The following is a 17,892-nucleotide window of genomic DNA, read 5'->3' as shown; positions in this document are numbered from 1 at the left end:
CTTTTTTGAGGTTTGCAAAGTGCTTTCCAAATATTCATTTTAATTGGGATTAATATTTGAAAATTAATTAAGCTTCACAGCATTCCTGAGAGGTAGGTGCTGTTATCATTGCCCGCTCTCAATTTCCCACAAGCGCCAAGCTCGGCGTATCTGGCGTCAAGGCCCGGCTTCTAGCTCTGAAACCCGAAAAACCCCGGGCTTGTCCAGTAAGCTCTCATCTCGACAGCCTTCACGCAGGAACCCCTTCTTCCGTGGGGATCTGGAAAGGGCGGTGCTTAGCCACGCCCCTTCCGTCAATCTGGGGGCGGGATCAGAGACACCTTCCGCCTGTGAGAAGCGGAAGAGCTGGGCAGAGTAGGTAGGTCTGTGTGGAGTATTGTGTTAGTGGTCTGGGATCCCTAAGGGTACTTCATTTGTCCCTAAATCCATCCCGAAACTGACAGATATAGGGGACCCCCTGTGTTTGAAGCCCACTGCTTGTGCGTACGCGCTTGCCTAAATGGCTCTCTCTTCTCTCTCTCTTCCCCCCTCCCCCCATTGTGAGAGTTAAGGAAATCGAGCCAGGAGCCTTGAAACTCCGGAAATTGTTTCTATTGTGTTGCTTTGGTCTTTACCAAGGCCTTGTGTGCTGGTGAGAAGGGCCTGCTCCAGAACACTAGCTTTAGAAGCGAAATACCTAGGTTCAATCAGTCAGGCAACTAACATTAAGCTCCTAGATGCCAGGCACTGGGAATAATACCGAGAGGGGAAAAATATCCTTCAAAGTGCTTTGACATAAAATGAGGGGTGAAGTAGGGGTTGTGATGGATGGAATAGGTACCTAAGTGTATGCAAAATAATTACAATTTATTGTATTTTAATTAAGTAATGGGAAAGAGGGGGAGCCAAGAAAGGAATCCTGCAGAAGGTGATGCTTGAAAGACATTTTGAAGGAAACAAGTGCAAGAGGGTAGAGATGAGGGAGGGCATTCCAGGCATGAAGGACAGCCAGTGCAAAGTGAAGTCGGGTCAACAAGCATTTATTAAGTACTGTGTTGCAGGCACGTGGCAAGTACTGAGGCTATGAAGAAAAGTAGAAACAATTTCTGCCCTCATGGAGCTTGAAATCTAAAGGAGACAACATGCATTTAACTTTGAGCAAACAAGATATATAAGAAATGAATTGGAAGTGCTCCAAAGGGGAGGCATTAGCATTAAGGGGCCCAGGAAAGGCTTCTTGAAGAAGGTAGAATTTTAGCTGATACTTGAAGGAAGCCAGTGAAATTAGGAACCGAAAATGAGGAAAAAAATCCAAACATTGGGAGGCTCAGTTCATCAGAAAATGCACTGATACAGGAAATGAAATGTCTTTTGGTCAATGTAATTGGAGTAGGTGGGGAAAATAAGGAATAAGAAATAAGGAATAAGAAAATTGTAAAGGTAGGTAAGGGTACTGGTTGTGAAGGGCTCCAAAAGTCAACCAGAGGATTTTATATTTGATCATGGAAATCGAGAGTCACTTGGAGTTAATTGATATGGTCATGCCTTCACTTCAGGAAGATGACTTTAGTAGCAGAGTGGAAGATGGACTGGAGTGGAGAGAGATTTGAGAAAAGGAAACCAACCCACAGACTTTTGCAACAATTCTGAGGAGATGATAGGGCCTACACCAAAGTTATGGCAATGTCAGAGGAGAAAAGAAGATGTATGGGAGAGGTGCTCCAACAGTAGAATTAACAAATCTTAATGGATTGAATATGACAGGAGAGAGTTAGGCATCCCATATAGTATCTAGGTTTCAATTCTGAATAACTCAGAGAATAGTTGTGTCTCCGGGATATCTAAGTTGAAATATCTGATAGTCATTTAGAGATATAAGAAATCAAGAATGAGAGTAGGGCCAGATATATAGGTCCAGATTACATCTGTATATGGAAGATAATTAAACCCATAAGAACAGTTAAGGTCACCAAGTGAAACTATAAAGAGAGAAAAAGTACTCAGGACAAAGCTTTGAAGTACACCCACAGGAAACATGGTATGGATGATGACCCAGAAAAGTAGATTGAAAAGAGGTGGTCAGATAGAAGGGAAACAATTTCTGGGTTATTAAAACCCACAGGGGGCAGCTGGGTAGCTCAGTGGATTGAGAACCAGGCCTAGAGACGGGAGGTCCTAGGTTCAAATCGGGCCTCAAGACACTTCCCAGCTGTGTGACCCTGGGCAAGTCACTTGACCCCCATTGCCTAGCCCTTACCACTCTTCTGCCTTGGAGCCAATATACAGTATTGACTCCAAGACGGAAGGTAAGGGTTTAAAAAAAAAAAAACCCACAGTGCCAGTCCCCTCAGAGAAGTCAAAAAGGAAAAAAAAATAGAAAAAACCCCAACAACAACTAAAATCTATTAGATTTGGCAGTTAGGAGGTCATTTTAATTTTGGAGAGAGCTTTTGCAGTTGAGTGACAAGGTTAGAGGCCAGATTGCCAAGGCTTGAGAGGGTATAAAAAGGAGAGAATGTGACAGCAATGATTTTACTAATGGTTAATCATTGTATGACTTTGGACAAGTCATTTACTAATGTGAATCTCATCTTTATGTGTAAAATGAGGGTGGTTGGATGAGATAGCTCCTAAAGTCTTTTCTATACACTATCTTTGATCCTCTTTGTTACCTGCCTCAATTAACTTTGTAACTGAGTTGGAGGAATAGGACCCTTGTGGCCCTGGAAAAGTTCAAATGAGATAATATTTGTAAACCACTTAGTGTCTATCTAGCACATAATAGACATTTTAATATAATCTTGTTTCTTTCCCTCCTTTCTTTCTTTCCACTCTCCCTCCCTCCCTTCCTTCCTTTATGGGAGGGTTACTTCCTAACTTACATTCTTACTCCTACTCAATTCTGGGTCTAGTTAATTGTAGTGCCACTGGAATATATTTTCAGAGGGACCAATTTAGCTGTCCATCTCACTGCATAAGAGCCTATAACAGTGGTTCACATCTTTCCCCTTTTCCTTCATGATATTCTCTGTTTCTTTATAGACAGTCCTCCTGTCCAGCTCTGCTGCTTATTCACAAACACCTTTTAATGTGTTCCCCAAAATACTCTGCCAATGGACCCCAAACCTCGAGTGGTGCCAGAGGGAGGACGGCTAGAATACCTGCAGGCACTGGTCACCGAGTTCCAGGAGACAGCAAGCCAAGGTGAGAGAGAAAGAGAAACAGAGTCAGAGAGAACTGACAGACCTAATCTGGCATCTTTCCTCCTGACCCCCATACCCCCCTCACATTGCTCCCCCCCACCTGAAAAAAAAAACAACTCACATACCATTATTTTATTTTACTGATTTTGTTACAATTTAGACACATAGGGGGCAGCTGGGTAGCTCAGTGGATTGAGAGCCAGACCTAGAGATGGGAGGTCCTAGGTTTAAATTTGGCCTCAAGACACTTCCCAGCTGTGTGACCCTGGGCAAGTCACTTGACCCCCATTGCCTAGCCCTTACCACTCTTCTGCCTTGGAGCCAATACACAGTATTGACTCCAAGACAGAAGGTATGGGTTATTAAAAAAAACAAAAAAAACAATTTAGACACATACTAGCTAGGTAACCTAGACAACTCCCTATAACTGTAAGGTGTGTTACAATTAAAATTATCTCAAAAGACACACTTTTAGGTAAGAATATAAGTTCATCGATTATATCAGGTTTATTGATTTGGCCAGCACTGAGAAAATGATATAGGTCTCCATGATTTTCTTCAGGCTGGTTAATAAATAGATTTTTAAGAGCTCGTTATTCAGCCCCTCCCGTGACCATCTCAAGACATCTTTAATTGGTGGTGGCTAGGTCCTTCAGCCTAAGAACCCCCCCCCCCATTCTTACATCTTGAGAAAGACATATACTGTTAAAGAGCCCTTGTTCCCTTCATTTTTTAACCAATTTTTATTTCCTAACCTATGTCTTTCCATCTCCTTCATTAAAATAGTATGAGATACTTTATCCAATTCTTTGCTAAAAGTTTAAGTGAAACATTACTAGATGCACCATTCCCCTTCATTTACCAGTTTAGTAATCTCAACAGAAAGTATATGAAGTAGAAGTAGCTAGGTAGCTCAGTAAATAAATAGAGAGCTAGTCTTAGAGACTGGTGGTTCTGAGTTCAAATGTGGCCTCAGACACTTCTTGGCTGTGTGACCCTGAGCAAGTCACTTAACTCTCTCATTGCCTAGCCCTTACCTCTCTTCTGCTTTAGAACCAATATATAGTATTGATACTAAGACAGAAGGTAAGGGTTTAAAAAATAAAAGTATAAGGTGAGTCTGGCATAACCTGTTTTTGTTTTTGTTTTTAACTCTTATCTTCTATCTTAATATCTTTTCTAAGATAGAAGTGTGGCAAGGGCTAGGCTATCAGGGTTATGTGTGACTTTCCCAGAGTCACATACCTAGGAAGTATCTGAAGTCACATTTGAACCCAGGTCCTCCCAGTCCAGTAGCATGACTGTTCTTAATGAAGCCAAGACTGGCTCTTTCTAATCACCACTTCCCTTTCTTGATGTTTATGAGCTATCTCCTTCAATGAACTGATCTATGATTTTCCCAGCAATTGAAATTGAGCCCAATAGGCTAGTGTAGGCTTTGTCTTCTCTTTCTTGAAAAGGGAAATAACATTTGCCTGTCTTCCCCAATCTGTGGCATCTCTCCCAGTCATATCTGCAACTATTCATCCTGGCCAGGTGAATTTTCAAGGTGCTTTATTGCTATCTCCTTAATTACCTTGGGGATTTACTTCCTGTTAGTTTATTTTGTTTTGTCATTTCCATCATAAAGGCCATTCTCCTTGGTAGAAAAAACAAGCAAACTAATAACTGAGCAGCTCTAATCTACCCCAAGCAAAAACTCTATCCCTTCTTGGATCTTCCATTTCCTCCCAAGACAACTAAAATGCTCTAGAGAGGGGGCAGCTGGGTGGCTCAGTGGATTGAGAGCCAGGCCCAGAGACAGGCGGTCCTGGGTTCAAATCTTACCTCAGACTCTTCCTAGCTGTGTGACCCTGGGCAAGTCACTTGACCTCCATTGCCTACCCTTTACCACTCTTCTGCATTAGAACCAATACACAGTATTGATTCTAAGACAGAGGGTAAGGGTTTAAAAAAAAAATGAATGAATGAATGAAATGTCCTAGAAAGGATCAGCTCTTTCTGAGCTTTAGCATTCCTAATGGTTTTTTGTTCTTTTTTTGTTAACAGTAAAAACAATGTGTAATAAAAATAATTAAAGAAAAAAGATAAGGAAAGACAGCTCTTAAAGATGTTGATGAAAATGCTTAGAATTTTAAAACAGTAGGAAGAATTCAAACCCTGACTGCCACATATGAGCTATGTGTACATGGGCAAATTTCTTAATATCTCTTGAACTCAATTTCCTCATTGGTTAAATAGGGAGGTTGTTTGATCTTCTTTTCACAGAACTATGCTATATGAATTCTCCATTACTTGTCATTGTATCCATCTCTTGTAAATTTAGCCTTAAATCTAAGTTGATTGGTGAGTTCCTTGTGTATGCACATCAGTCTCTTCAGACAGTAGTGTTTAGATTTTTAACAAATAAAGAATGTAAGTCCATTTATCTGGGAATAACATAGTTTATTAACAGATATATGAGTCTGCTAACAAAGAATGGCTCACTGGCCTCCTAAGGAAGAAGAGAGTGAGTTCTTTCTCTTGTTTATAAAGGCAGTCATGTCCTTTTTTTGACTGGTCTGACAGCTTGGCCTTAGGACCTCCTCTGTCAGTCCCCATTGGCGGATATTTTGAGACTTAGATCATTCCTTACTCATTATTTGATCACTGGAAAACTAGTTCTCACCTTTTGAGATGCCCACACAAATTTTCCCTAGCCTCTTTGCTTTGGAGTCCAATAGCTAGAGTTTGCTGATGTCTTTACCTAACAGAGTTTTTGTTTACAGATAAATAAGGAGCAGGTCTCTACCCAGCCTTTTCCTTGAGGCAAATCCCATTTTTCTTTCTGATTAGTTGTTTCCTTTTGAATCTTCAGAATTTCCTTGAACATCTCCTCCTTTTCTTCCTAAGCTTCTTTCCTTCAGAGCATTTTGTTCCAAGGGATCCTATTTCTCTTTTCTTGGAGCCCTTTGAAATCTCCTTCAAATTTAGGGCATGTGTCAGACAATGCCTAGATTTCTTCTCTGTTAGAAACTTTAGGATGGAGTGTTTACTTCCCTCCAGGGTTCCCATCATTTCCATATTAACAACCAGGTTCTCTCCTTTAGTGAGATTCAGATCCAAAAAAGAATTTCTCTTAATTGATTCCTTCTCTACCTTTTGAAGGATGGAATTCATGAAAGCAAGTTAAAAAATTTATTAGCTGCTTTGCCTTTAGCAAAAAGAGAGGAGTTCCTTTTAGGGTCCTTTCAACGTGGATTTTTACCTATAGGAATTGTTATCCATTTTGATAAGTCATGGGAAGGTCTCATGCATTCATGCTTCCCGAAGATAACACACCTCTCTGTTGTTTTTAGGTCAAAAATTAGCCAATCTCATTTATAGTGAGTAGGAAATCACCAGTTATTATGACTGCCTTCACTTCTTTCCCTGTCCTTGGTAACATAATCTACTTGAGCTTTGCCTTTTCTCTTTTGGAGGGCAATTAGCTTCTTTTTCCTCAGCATCTTACTCTCACTTCAGGAAGAGCTCGAAATCTTTTATAATCCTAATGGTACAACTCTTTTTTCCTATATAACACTCTTCCATCATCCATCATCCTTACAAGGATGTCCCGGAAGAATGCCATATCCTTTTTTTGACCATTGGTGACTTCTCTTTCCCTTAGGAACCATTCCTTCTCCCTCACAACCTCAAATCTAGAGCAGTGTTCTTCTAGTTCTATCACCTTCTTTTCTAGATCAGCCTACACTTGATATTCAGATAATAATTCCACAACTGTGTCAGAAATGCAAACATTGCCCACCTGTGTATATAAGTTGCTGCACAGGTCTTCTCACTCTCCATATTGGCTGAGATTTTCAGCCTTGTTCTTTTGAACATTTGAGTGTTTATGAACCCCAACCCTAAGAACCTAGTTAAAACTTTTTTTAGCCAATTTTGACTCTTAAGTAACTTTGATATTTCCCTTCCTGGAATGAAGAGAAAAAGTCACTGACTCTTCCCTCTCTTCTCTCTCAAGGGACCATGTCCATAATCTACTCTGAAGCCTAATAATGTTTGTTTCCATTACAGAAGCCAAGGAGCAGGTCCTGGCCAATCTAGCAAACTTTGCATATGACCCCAACAACTACCAGTATCTCCGGGAGCTACAGGTTTTGGACTTATTCCTTGATGTACTGAGTGAAGACAGCGATACATTAGTGGAATTTGCAATCGGTAAAGTGTCTTTGGAATTGGGTAGTAGAATAACTAACTTCACTTGTATTTCCCACTATGCCCTTGCCCCCATCCACCCTTGCTTTGGAAGAGCTTTGAATTCTTCTTTGCCCAAGCTGTTAAGCTTGAATAATTTGATTGTGGTGTTAAGACACCATTTTACTTATGGTGGCCATGCATTATCTCTCTATGCAACCTATGCAGGATGACATCCATTGCTTTCAGTTTCCTTACCTATGACACATGGGCATAATAACACTTGCTCTGCTTATCTTAGAAAGATGTTTTTATTCATTTGTTTTTCAGTTGTATTTAATTCTTTGTGACCCCATTTGGGGTTTTCTTGGCAAAGAGACTGGAGAGATTTGCCATTTCTTTCTTCAGTTCATTTTATAGATGAGGAAACTGAGGCAAACACGGTTAAGTGACTTGCCCAGGTTATAACTAGGAAATGTCTGAGGCTACATTTGAACTTTAGAAAATGAGCCTTTCTGACTTCAAGCCCAGTGTTCTATCTGTTGCACCACCTTGCTGCCTATCTTAGAAAGATAGTGTGAAAATAAAATAAAATAAAACAAGGGACTTCATGGCATGGAAGTAAAAAAAAAGCCCCAAAAGCCCAAGTTCAAGTCCTGCTTTTGACACTTTTGACATATAGCTGTATGATCCTGGATAAGTAACTTAAATTATCATTATCTCTGACATCTCTCAGAGATTATTGATTACAGAGGATTACTGACCTGCATCTGTGGAGGGGTTTTCCACCCAAGGGAAATGATGAAATTATAGTATATCTGTTAATTTTACTAAACTATTTTATTTCCTTTGTTCCTTTTTTATTCTTTGTTTCAAGAAATGGCTATCCAGGGAGAGAAGAGGGAAGGGATATGATAAGTAATAAAAGGAAGGAAGGAAGGAAGGAAGGAAGGAAGGAAGGAAGGAAGGAAGGAAGGAAGGAAGGAGGGAGGGAGGGAGGGAGGGAGGGAGGGAGGGAGGGAGGGAGGGAGGGAGGAAGGAAGGAAGGAAGGAAGGAAGGAAGGAAGGAAGGAAGGAATTACAGATCTAGACCAAAAAAAGATTTTAAAAACTTTGAAAAAGTAAAATTACTGTTCAAGTCAATGTGTCATATAAATATATGTTACTTAATAATAATTTGCATTTAGGTAGCACTTTAACATTTTCAAAGCACTTAAATGCTTTCCTCCTAACAACCCTATTATTACCCCCCCCCATTTTGTTTTTTTTTAGCTTTTAGCAAAAGTATTTACTGAGAAGATAGAGTAGGAGCATTTGGTACAAATCATTTCCCTCAGAAACCTGAGGATATTCTCTCCCCAAAATATGCCTAGGTCCATGGGACGAGTGAGCTCTAATTTAAAGTGGTGAGGTACAAATGTGGGATACAAAGGGGTTTATTACCCTTTTTTAACTGAGGCTCAGAAAAGATGACTTACCCACAGTCATACACCTATTTCCTAATGAGCTTTCTGAGCATGAGTATTTGTATTTATTATTTTAAAAATAATCCTTGCTTTCTGTATTAGTATCAATTCTAAAGCAGAAGAGCTGAAAAGGCTAGGCAGTTGGGGTTAAGTGACTTGCCCAGGGTCACACAGCTAAGAAGTGTCTGAAGCCAGACCTGAACCTATGTCTTCCTACCTGGCATTTTATCTGCTATGCTACATAGCTGCCTTGCACAAATCATGAGTATTTGTAATGAAAGGTTTAAACCCTACCCCCTACCCCCATATTAACAGAGTTTACAATAGTAAAAACAAAACATATACCATAGCCTGGGCATCTAGCATGTGATTCCAGCATGCTGCCCATCAGCAAGTATTTATTATATAGGCACTATGTGCAATGTTTTGGGGATAAAAATACAATAAATGAAATAATTCCCCATCACATAGAGCTTCCTTTCTAATGGAATCTACAAGATGAAAGAGAAGAAATAGAAAATAGTTAAATACAAACCAATTTGAGAAGGAGGGCACAGGCTTTTGAGAGGAATGAGGAGTAGAAGCTTCATTTAGGAGGTGGTATTTGAGCAGCCTCTTGAAGGAAAAAAAAGATTCCAGGAGGTGGAGATGGGGAGAGAGGACATTCCATGCCTGGGGGAACATGCAGAGGCATAAAGTTGGGAATGCTATTTGTGAGGAAAGGGAAGAAGACCAGGAGGAGGAGCATCCAGTCAGGCAGAAAGGATTTGGCAAAGTTGTAAAGGTGTTTTAAGAGTGAAATAAGGGGGCAGCTGGGTAGCTCAGTGGATTGAGAGCCAGACCTAGAGACAGGAGGTCCTAGGTTCAAATCTGGCCTCAGATACTTCCCAGCTGTGTGACCCTGGGCAAGTCACTTGACCCCCATTGCCTAGCCCTTACCACTCTTCTGCCTTGGAGCCAATACATAGTATTGACTCCAAGATGGAAGGTAAGGGTTTAAAAAAAAAAAGAGTGAAACAGATATTTATATGTTATTTTAGAGGGGGAGGGGGGCGGGAAGGGGGCAGGGACTCTTGTTGTTTACTCAGTAGGAAAGTGACATGATCAAATCTATACTTGAGGAAAATCACTTTGGCAGCAGTGTGGAGGATAGACTAAAATGAGGGGAGAACCAAGACAGAACAATTGGGAGAGTTTTTTAATAATTGAAGTGAAAGATGATGAGGACCTGAATTTGTTGTTGTTCAGTTATGTCACTCTTCATGACCCCATTTGGGGTTTTCTTGGCAAAAGATATTGGAATGGTTTGCCATTTCCTTGTCCAGCTCATTTTTACAGATGAGGAAACTGAGGCAACCAGGGTTAAATGACTTGCCCAGGGTCACACAGTTCAGAAACATCTGGGGCTGGAGTTTAACTCAGAAAGATGAGTCTTCCTGACTCCCAGGCCTGTTACTCTATCTGTTGTGCCACCTAACTGCCCATTAATAGTAATAGTGAAAGCTATCTTGGTTTTCAAAGCACTTTATAAGTATTATCTCATTTGATCCTCACAACAACCTTGAGATAGGTGTTATAATAACCTATATAACCCCATTTACAGAGGTGAAGTATCTTGTCCAGGGTCAAATAGCTAGCAAGTATCTAAGGTCAGATTTGAACTCAGGTCTTCTTGACTCTAGTTCATTGCTGTAATCACTAAGGTATCAAACAAGACCTCTAGGTCCATGATGGCAAACCTATGACACACATGTCAACACTGACATATGTAGCCATTTTTGATGGCGCATGCAGGCTCAGCACCTCAGGGCCCAGGAGCTGTGCAGACATGGCCACAGCCATGGCCTGGTGGGGGGCGCTGTTCCTCATGCTGGCCTCAGGGGCAGGGGACAGGCAGCAGGTGGCACATGCCAGGCAGCTGGTATGCATGGGGCCCCCACGGGGGCGGGGAAGAGGAGCACATGCAGGCAGCAGCTGTTGCTCTCACAGCAGCTGGGGTGGGGTGGTACCCAGACTGCCAAAGACTGGGCAGGGAGAAGTGCCTAGAACTGATTACCAGATACTTTTAGCACCCTGAAAAATATAGCAGTGGCTTTACTCACAATTTTTTTTTAAACCCATACCTTCTGTCTTGGAGTCAATACTGTGTATTGGCTCCAAGGCAGAAGAATGATAAGGGCTAGGCAATGGGGGTCAAGTGACTTGCCCAGGGTCACACAGCTGGGAAGTGTCTGAGGCCAGATTGAAACCTAGAACCTCCTGTCTCTAGGGCTGGCTCTCAATCCACTGAGCTACCCAGCTGCCCCCTTTACTCACAATTTTACCCTCTATGTATTTTTGTGAGATCTTATTCTTTGAGTACATTCACATTGATGTGTACAAAATATCAACCTTCAATTGAAGTTAGCCAGTGAAATTCAGCAACAAAAAAGTCACTAATAGGCAACTTAGTTAAACTTCCCCTCCCCCTCACTTATCTTAGTTCATGGCACCCCACACAAGTTAAATAATATCAAGACCAACAAAAGAAACCAACTGTCAGATGAACAAAGAAGTCACTAAGCAGTTAAGTTAAATAATTAGGTTTTGGTTTATTAAATACAATTATACATTTTTGTTATTTAAACTATAAATATCACAAAATTATGGTTTTCTCAAAGTGACACACCACCCACTTTATGCTCGTTTTTTTGGCAAATTTTGACACACCAAGCTCAAAAGGTTGCCCATTACTGCTCTAGGTGATAACTGAGAATAGAAAGATAGAATCTGAATATGACAAGTTTCAGAAATGAAAAACAGCAAGATCTGGCAACTGATTAAATATGAGGGATGAAGACATAAAGTGTTAATATAATATATCCTTATGGCATGGAAGTGACTCCTGAATTCTTAAAGACTAGGACACCTGACAATTAATTCACAAAGGAGAGGCTCATCACCAGGCAGCTGGAAGATAATGAATTTCATCCATAGCATCTCTCAGAGACCATCTGTTAAGTCGCACAGGGACTGTCATCAGTATTGGTAGAGGAAACACTGACACAGACCTTCAGAGTGGTGAAGCAGCTAGTACAGAGAAAAGAGAGTAAGTAGACCCTAATGATCCATCTGCCATCATAGGTACTAAGTGCAACTTGTGTCTTGCTAGAATGCTTGAATCAAATAGTTAAATTTTTAAAAGTTAAATTGTATTCTTTTCAGTCAGCAAAGATCTGCATTTTCTCCTGCCTATTCCACCCACTAACCCAAACTGAGAACAAAAGAAAAACAATACCCTCGTTAAAAATATGTATCATCAGGGGCAGCTGGGTGGTTCTGTGGATTGAAAGCCAGGCCTAGAGACAGGAGGTCTTAGGTTCAAATATGGCTTCAGACATTTCCTAGCTGTGTGACCTGTAGAGATTAAAATAATGGAAGACATAAATTGTGGCAGATAATAGAGTGGTTGCCTTAAATTGTGACCGCAAAAAACATGGTTTCAAGACAGTGTCTTGTTTTAAAATCAAATATAAGGTGGTTGCCAGGGAAAAATTCCCAATTATTAAATATACCCAAGTCAACTGGGTTTTATAGAGATTTTAATTAATACAAATGAGGAATTAAATGAAAGGGAGAGAGAGAGAAAAAGGAAATAATGAGAAAAGGATAGGCTGGCCCAGGCTGGCCCTGGCCAGCCCTGGCCAACCCAGGCCCAAGCTCTAAGAGAAAGATCAGTCAGTCCTTTATCCACTCACCATAAGATTTGTCCAAGCAAGGATTCTAGTGTTCAAAGAGACACCAGTTGCCTCTTCTAATTCAGCTTTCCTAGCTGACTCTCCCGAGAGAGATCCAAGAGAGACAGAGCCTCCTCAGAGGGAGTTCCAGCGAGAGCCCTGAGAGATAGAGTCCAGAGGGACAGAGTCTCCTCAGAGGGAGCTCCAGCGAGAGAGTCCTTTGCTCTCAGTTTTTCCTCTCCTTTTAAAGGGAATTTTCTCCTATGTCACCTCCCCTAAGTTCTCACATCTACCAATCACAGTAGATGTTTTTCCAAAGGACAGACCATTCTTAATTCATATCTGAGTAGACTTTAAACTTTTGACTAAGTTCACACCTGAAAAAAATACCTCTGAATAAGTTCTCACCTCTTTGCTCCTTGTAAATTCACAAGTTGCCTGACCTTTATAGGTACTTAGCACCCTTTTGTATCAGATCTAAAAATAGGCACAGCTTAAGAGCTTTTGCCTTATAAGTATGGGTTTAAGTATTTTTCATTGTTCAGCAAGGAGTTTCTTCCCCTAAAGCAGGCTTAAGTAGGGGTGGAGTAGAGGCCTCACATTCCTGATCTAAGTTCCTTCATTGTTTAAAATGGGGAATGGTCTTAACCAAACCTTATGAAGTAGAGTCTGAGAATTTTTAAGGTTCACAATCACCCCTGATGATCATTGGGAGACTAGTCTCCCCATTGATCAATTAACATAATCATCTTGTAGTCTTAAATGTGCTTCTAACTATAGATATATACAATATTCAATTTTCTAAGAGGAAATTAGAGTAGTGAGGGAGGAATAGAAAAGAAAGAAAGCAAAACCAATGTTTGCTAGGCGCATTGACAGAAAGCCAAATTTTGACATAAATTTACAATAGATGTTCAATCAAAGTTCAGTTCAATCAACCATATCCAAAGTTCATTCTTGATCTTCTTGAAGTGTAGGTTTTCTGCATCTTTCTGCAACAATTCATTCTCTGGATTTAGGAGTTAACAAGCTTCTTCCTTGAAGATCTTTTCTGGAACAAAAATCAAAATCTTGGATTTTATGTAAAAATACAATCTCAAACAAAAAATCAAAATTCCTGGATTTTAAATTAAAATACAATCCCCCCTGAAGTAGGTGTTAAAAAACATCCATTTCGGGCAATTAGGAACTATGCCCAAAGGGCGACAAAAGAATGTCTACCCTTTGATCCAGCCATAGCACTGCTGGGTCTGTACCCCAAAGAGATAATGGACAAAAAGACTTGTACAAAAATATTCATAGCTGTGCTCTTTGTGGTGGCCCAAAACTGGAAAACGAGGGGATGCCCATCAATTGGGGAATGGCTGAGCAAATTGTGGTATATGTTGGTGATGGAATACTATTGTGCTAAAAGGAATAATAAAGTGGAGGAGTTCCATGGAGACTGGAACAACCTCCAGGAAGTGATGCAGAGGGAGAGGAGCAGAACCAGGAGAACATTGTACACAGAGACTGATACACTGTGGTACAATCGAACGTAATGGACTTCTCCATTAGTGGCGGTGTAATGTCCCTGAACAACTTGCAGGGATCCAGGAGAAAAAAAACACCATTCATAAGCAAAGGATAAACTATGGGAGTGGAAACACCGAGGAAAAGCAACTGCCTGAATACAGCGGTTGAGGGGACATGACAGAGGAGAGACTCTAAATGAACACTCTAATGCAAATATTATCAACAAAGCAATGGGTTCAAATCAAGAAAACATGTAATACCCAGTGGATTTACGTGTCGGCTATGGGGGGTGGGGGGGAGGAAAAGAAAATGATCTATGTCTTTAAATGAATAATGATTGGAAATGATCAAATAAAATATATTTAAAAAAAAAACAAAAAAAACATCCAGTTCAGCTCAGGACGCAATGTTGAGTTATGGGGGTGTATGAGTCAATTATCAGAAGAAGAGAAAAAACAACCAAAAACAAAAAAAAATTCAAAATAGGTCCTTGTATAGGTCCAATTTAAAGTAATTTCTATCCCATAAGTCTTTGGGACAGAATACAATAATATTTCATTTAGCCATTTGTAGCCAAGACTACAGGAAGCTGCCATAATATAAGAAGAAAAAAATTAGAATTCTATTTTGATGGGGAAATGTCATTCCCTTGTCTGACCTTTTTGTTATTCTCAGGGATATAGGGAGCCAGCATGATAATCAAATTTTGTACTTGTCTGAGTAACTATGGGAACCTGCCATTTATTGATAAAATGTTATGAGACTGTGATTAATGTTAATGTATGATTCCAAAAAAAGGGATAAAAAACAAGGAGCACAGACTTGGCAGGTTCCCATAGTTTAAAGCTTTTGGGTATGCATTGACACTATAGCAAGTTATATATATATATTAAACTTCTATTACTGCAGGAAAATAATATTATGTGTACCTTTAGTACAAGAAATGAGAAAAAATCAAATATTCTAATCAAAATAAAAGAAAAGCAATCATAAAAATAAAGAAAAATTATTAATTCAATGTGTTCTCAAAAAACAGCATCCATTTGTCTATGGATTATTATTTCCAATGCATATGATAGGATACAGTCAATCAGTCTCAGCAGAAGATGCTTTCTTCACATGTGAGCAGTGAATCCAAGAGTCCTTTTCTCCAATCTTTATAGATGTTGGAGTAGTTAACAATATTTGGAATGGTCCTTCCCATGAAGGTTGAGTTGCTCCAGTTCGCTTGAAATTCTTGATATAAACTTTATCTCCTGGGTTCAGGTCTTGCAGAGAAAAGTCTAGTGGTCCGGCTTGTACTGCAGCTCCGGATTCATGAAGTTCACTTAGTTTATGCTGTAATTCCTGTATATAGGAAGCAATAGTAGTATCTCCCCCTAATAGTGAGGTATATGCAGGGGAAAAAGGTTTAGTCTGTATAGAGAATTTGTTGCATTAATAAGGTTTTGTACCTTTTGTACCAAACTGTTAATTCTCTTTCTAGTTCTTTCTTCCATAGATCTCATTTCTTTTCCAATATTTTCCTCTAGCACCATTTCGCTTATTAAAAAAAAATTTTTAACTTTTAAAAAACTTTTGTGTGATTTCCTTTAAATTTATGTCCAAGCTATATGCTTTTTATTTGAAGTTTTGTTGATGGATGTTTTAAACTCATTCTTCTAAAGTTTGTGCCTCAAGCTTTCTTGTCACTATGATAGTCTTCTTTGGTTGGATTATTTTTTGTTTGCCTATTCTTCTAGACTACTTCCTGATTTTGGATTTGATGTTAGGACCAGACTCTGTCACACTTCTAGAAGGAAGTTCTGGGCTGGTCCTACTGCCGCTTTCTTAGAGTATTGAATATTAATGTTATTCCATGCTCTTACAGATAGCTCAGACAGAGAACTTGCAATCTTTTAGTGCTCCCTAGAGTAATCTGATTCAGGTCATATTCAGATAGCTGAATCTGTGCTCTAAGCTCTACAAGTTCCTTTTTTTTTTTAATTTTCTTCCATGGTTAGTTACATAATTCTTGTTTTCTCTCTCCCCTCTTCCCTCCCAGAACTGACAAACAGTTCTACTAGGTTATACATATACTATCACTCAAAACTTATTTCTATATAATAGAGAATCTTTTAAAACCAAAATCCCAAATTATATACTGTAAAGATTAAAATTTAGGGGAGATGGGGAGACTGAGGCATCTGAGGCAGGTAGAAATTAGTTTCTCTCTGCAAGGAGTATTATATTTTTTAGAGGTTTATTAAAGGTTAAAGATTAAGAATATACAAGTAAGAAACATGTGCCTAGGCCAGAGGCCTAGACAAAATAACCTCACATCATGGAAGAGACGCCTCTGCTCCAAAACGGAAGTCCAAAAAAAGCCAAGACCCCTTCAAAAGCCTTTGAATCCACTTAAATCCCTTCTCGATCTCGGCCCAGGTGAGATTACAAGGCATTCTGGGGAAGTGGAGCAAAGGCTCATGGGGATTGTAGTCCTGTATTCGAGTCTATTTTTTACATTACCCACATAAACAAGTGATAAGTCATAAGTTCTCTTTTGCATTTCTACTCCCATAGTTCTTTCTCATAAGTCCCTTGGGATTGTTCTAGATCATTACATTGCTAGTAGCAAAGTCAATTACATTTGATCTTCCCACAATGTTTCAGTTTCTGTGTATAATATTTTCCTGGTTCTGCTTATTTCACTCTGTATCAGTTCATGAAGGTCTTTCCAGTTCTTATAATAATCAAGCAGTTCATCATTCCTTATAGCACAATAGTATTCCATCACCATCATAAACTACCATTTGTTCAGCCCTTCCCCAATTGAGAAATATACCCTCATTTTCCAATTTTTTGCCCCCCACAAAAAGTGCAGTTACAAATATTTTTGTACAAACAGATCCTTTCCCATCTCTCCAAGTCCTTGACCTGGGTCTTGACCACTATTATCCACCTGGAAAGATCTGCTGATTCATAATGAAAGAACTGTAAGCTACCCTTTGGTCTGAGATTCCTTCCCTGGTTCTTCCTCTACAGCCTGGAAGCTAGAATTGAAATTATTTTCCACTCCTGAGGTCAGTGGCACAGAGCTGATGCTATGAACATGCTCCTTGCTCACAACAGAGGCCCCAGGACCGCTACTCACCCCATAAAGTTACCATCCCTGGGCATAGTTCCCCTTCTCAGACTACCCTGAATATGTGACCATGAAGTGGGTAACAATAACAATCAACAAAGTTGCCAGTTGGCATCTCTTCCTGCATCCTACATGAATGAATTTTCAGTGGGGTCTGGGACATCACACAGCCTCAGTACTCTTTCAGTGCTTGGATACTGGAATGCATCCCAGAGGAAACTCCTGGCCAAAACCCCATCCCCAGTGTCCACAGACCTTTCTGTCTGTCCTTCTGTCCCAACCTGAGCTAGAAAAATGACTCATTGTGACTTTTTCTTGGGTTTCCCACAGAGAATCAAAGTTTGGTGCATTTTCTAGATCTTTTTGGAGAAGTTGTAGGGTAGACCGCCTTTCTATAACTCTACTTTGAGTCTGCCTTCCAGGTGGTAATTGTTAATGATGCTAAATGTAATTATGTAATTAAAACCATATCCTAAATAAGAGTTCACATTTATATAGCGTTTTAAGCTTTGTTGTTCAGACGTTTTTCAGCATGTCTGACTCCTCATTTACTCCATTTGGGTTTTCTTGGCAAAGATACTAAAGTAAAGTGACTTGCCATTTCCTTCTCTCGCTCATTTTATAGAAGAGAAAACTGAGGGAAACAGGGTGAAATGACTTGTCCAAGATCACACAAGTAATAAGTGTTCGAGTCCAGATTTGAACTTGGGAAG

At 39.9% G+C, this 17,892-nt stretch overlaps 1 protein-coding gene across 5 annotated transcripts in view; it reads left to right on the top strand.

Moving 5' to 3' along the window:
* ARMC7 (armadillo repeat containing 7) overlaps nucleotides 1–17,892 on the top strand; it is a 40,840-nt gene that overhangs the window by 4,856 nt on the left and 18,092 nt on the right. Inside the window, exons 1-4 of one of the 5 annotated variants that reach the window (XR_008916415.1) lie at nucleotides 252–358; nucleotides 3,022–3,183; nucleotides 7,239–7,382; nucleotides 11,723–11,912. Coding sequence is in view for 3 of the 5 variants with exons in the window: in XM_056817178.1 (XP_056673156.1) it covers nucleotides 3,093–3,183; nucleotides 7,239–7,382; nucleotides 13,518–13,582 (300 nt within the window). In the remaining 2 variants the exon portion in view is untranslated. Of the gene's footprint in view, nucleotides 1–251; nucleotides 359–3,021; nucleotides 3,184–7,238; nucleotides 7,383–11,722; nucleotides 11,913–13,517; nucleotides 15,631–17,804 lie in introns of those variants that run through there. The other 4 variants (XR_008916414.1, XM_056817178.1, XM_056817176.1 and 1 more) reach the window with 4 other exon arrangements.

This window comes from Monodelphis domestica, chromosome 2 (genome assembly GCF_027887165.1).
Source record: "Monodelphis domestica isolate mMonDom1 chromosome 2, mMonDom1.pri, whole genome shotgun sequence".
Taxonomy (NCBI): Eukaryota; Metazoa; Chordata; class Mammalia; order Didelphimorphia; family Didelphidae; genus Monodelphis; species Monodelphis domestica.
The sequence above is the reverse complement of the archived record's forward strand: the minus strand, read 5'-3'. Positions and strand labels throughout refer to the sequence as shown.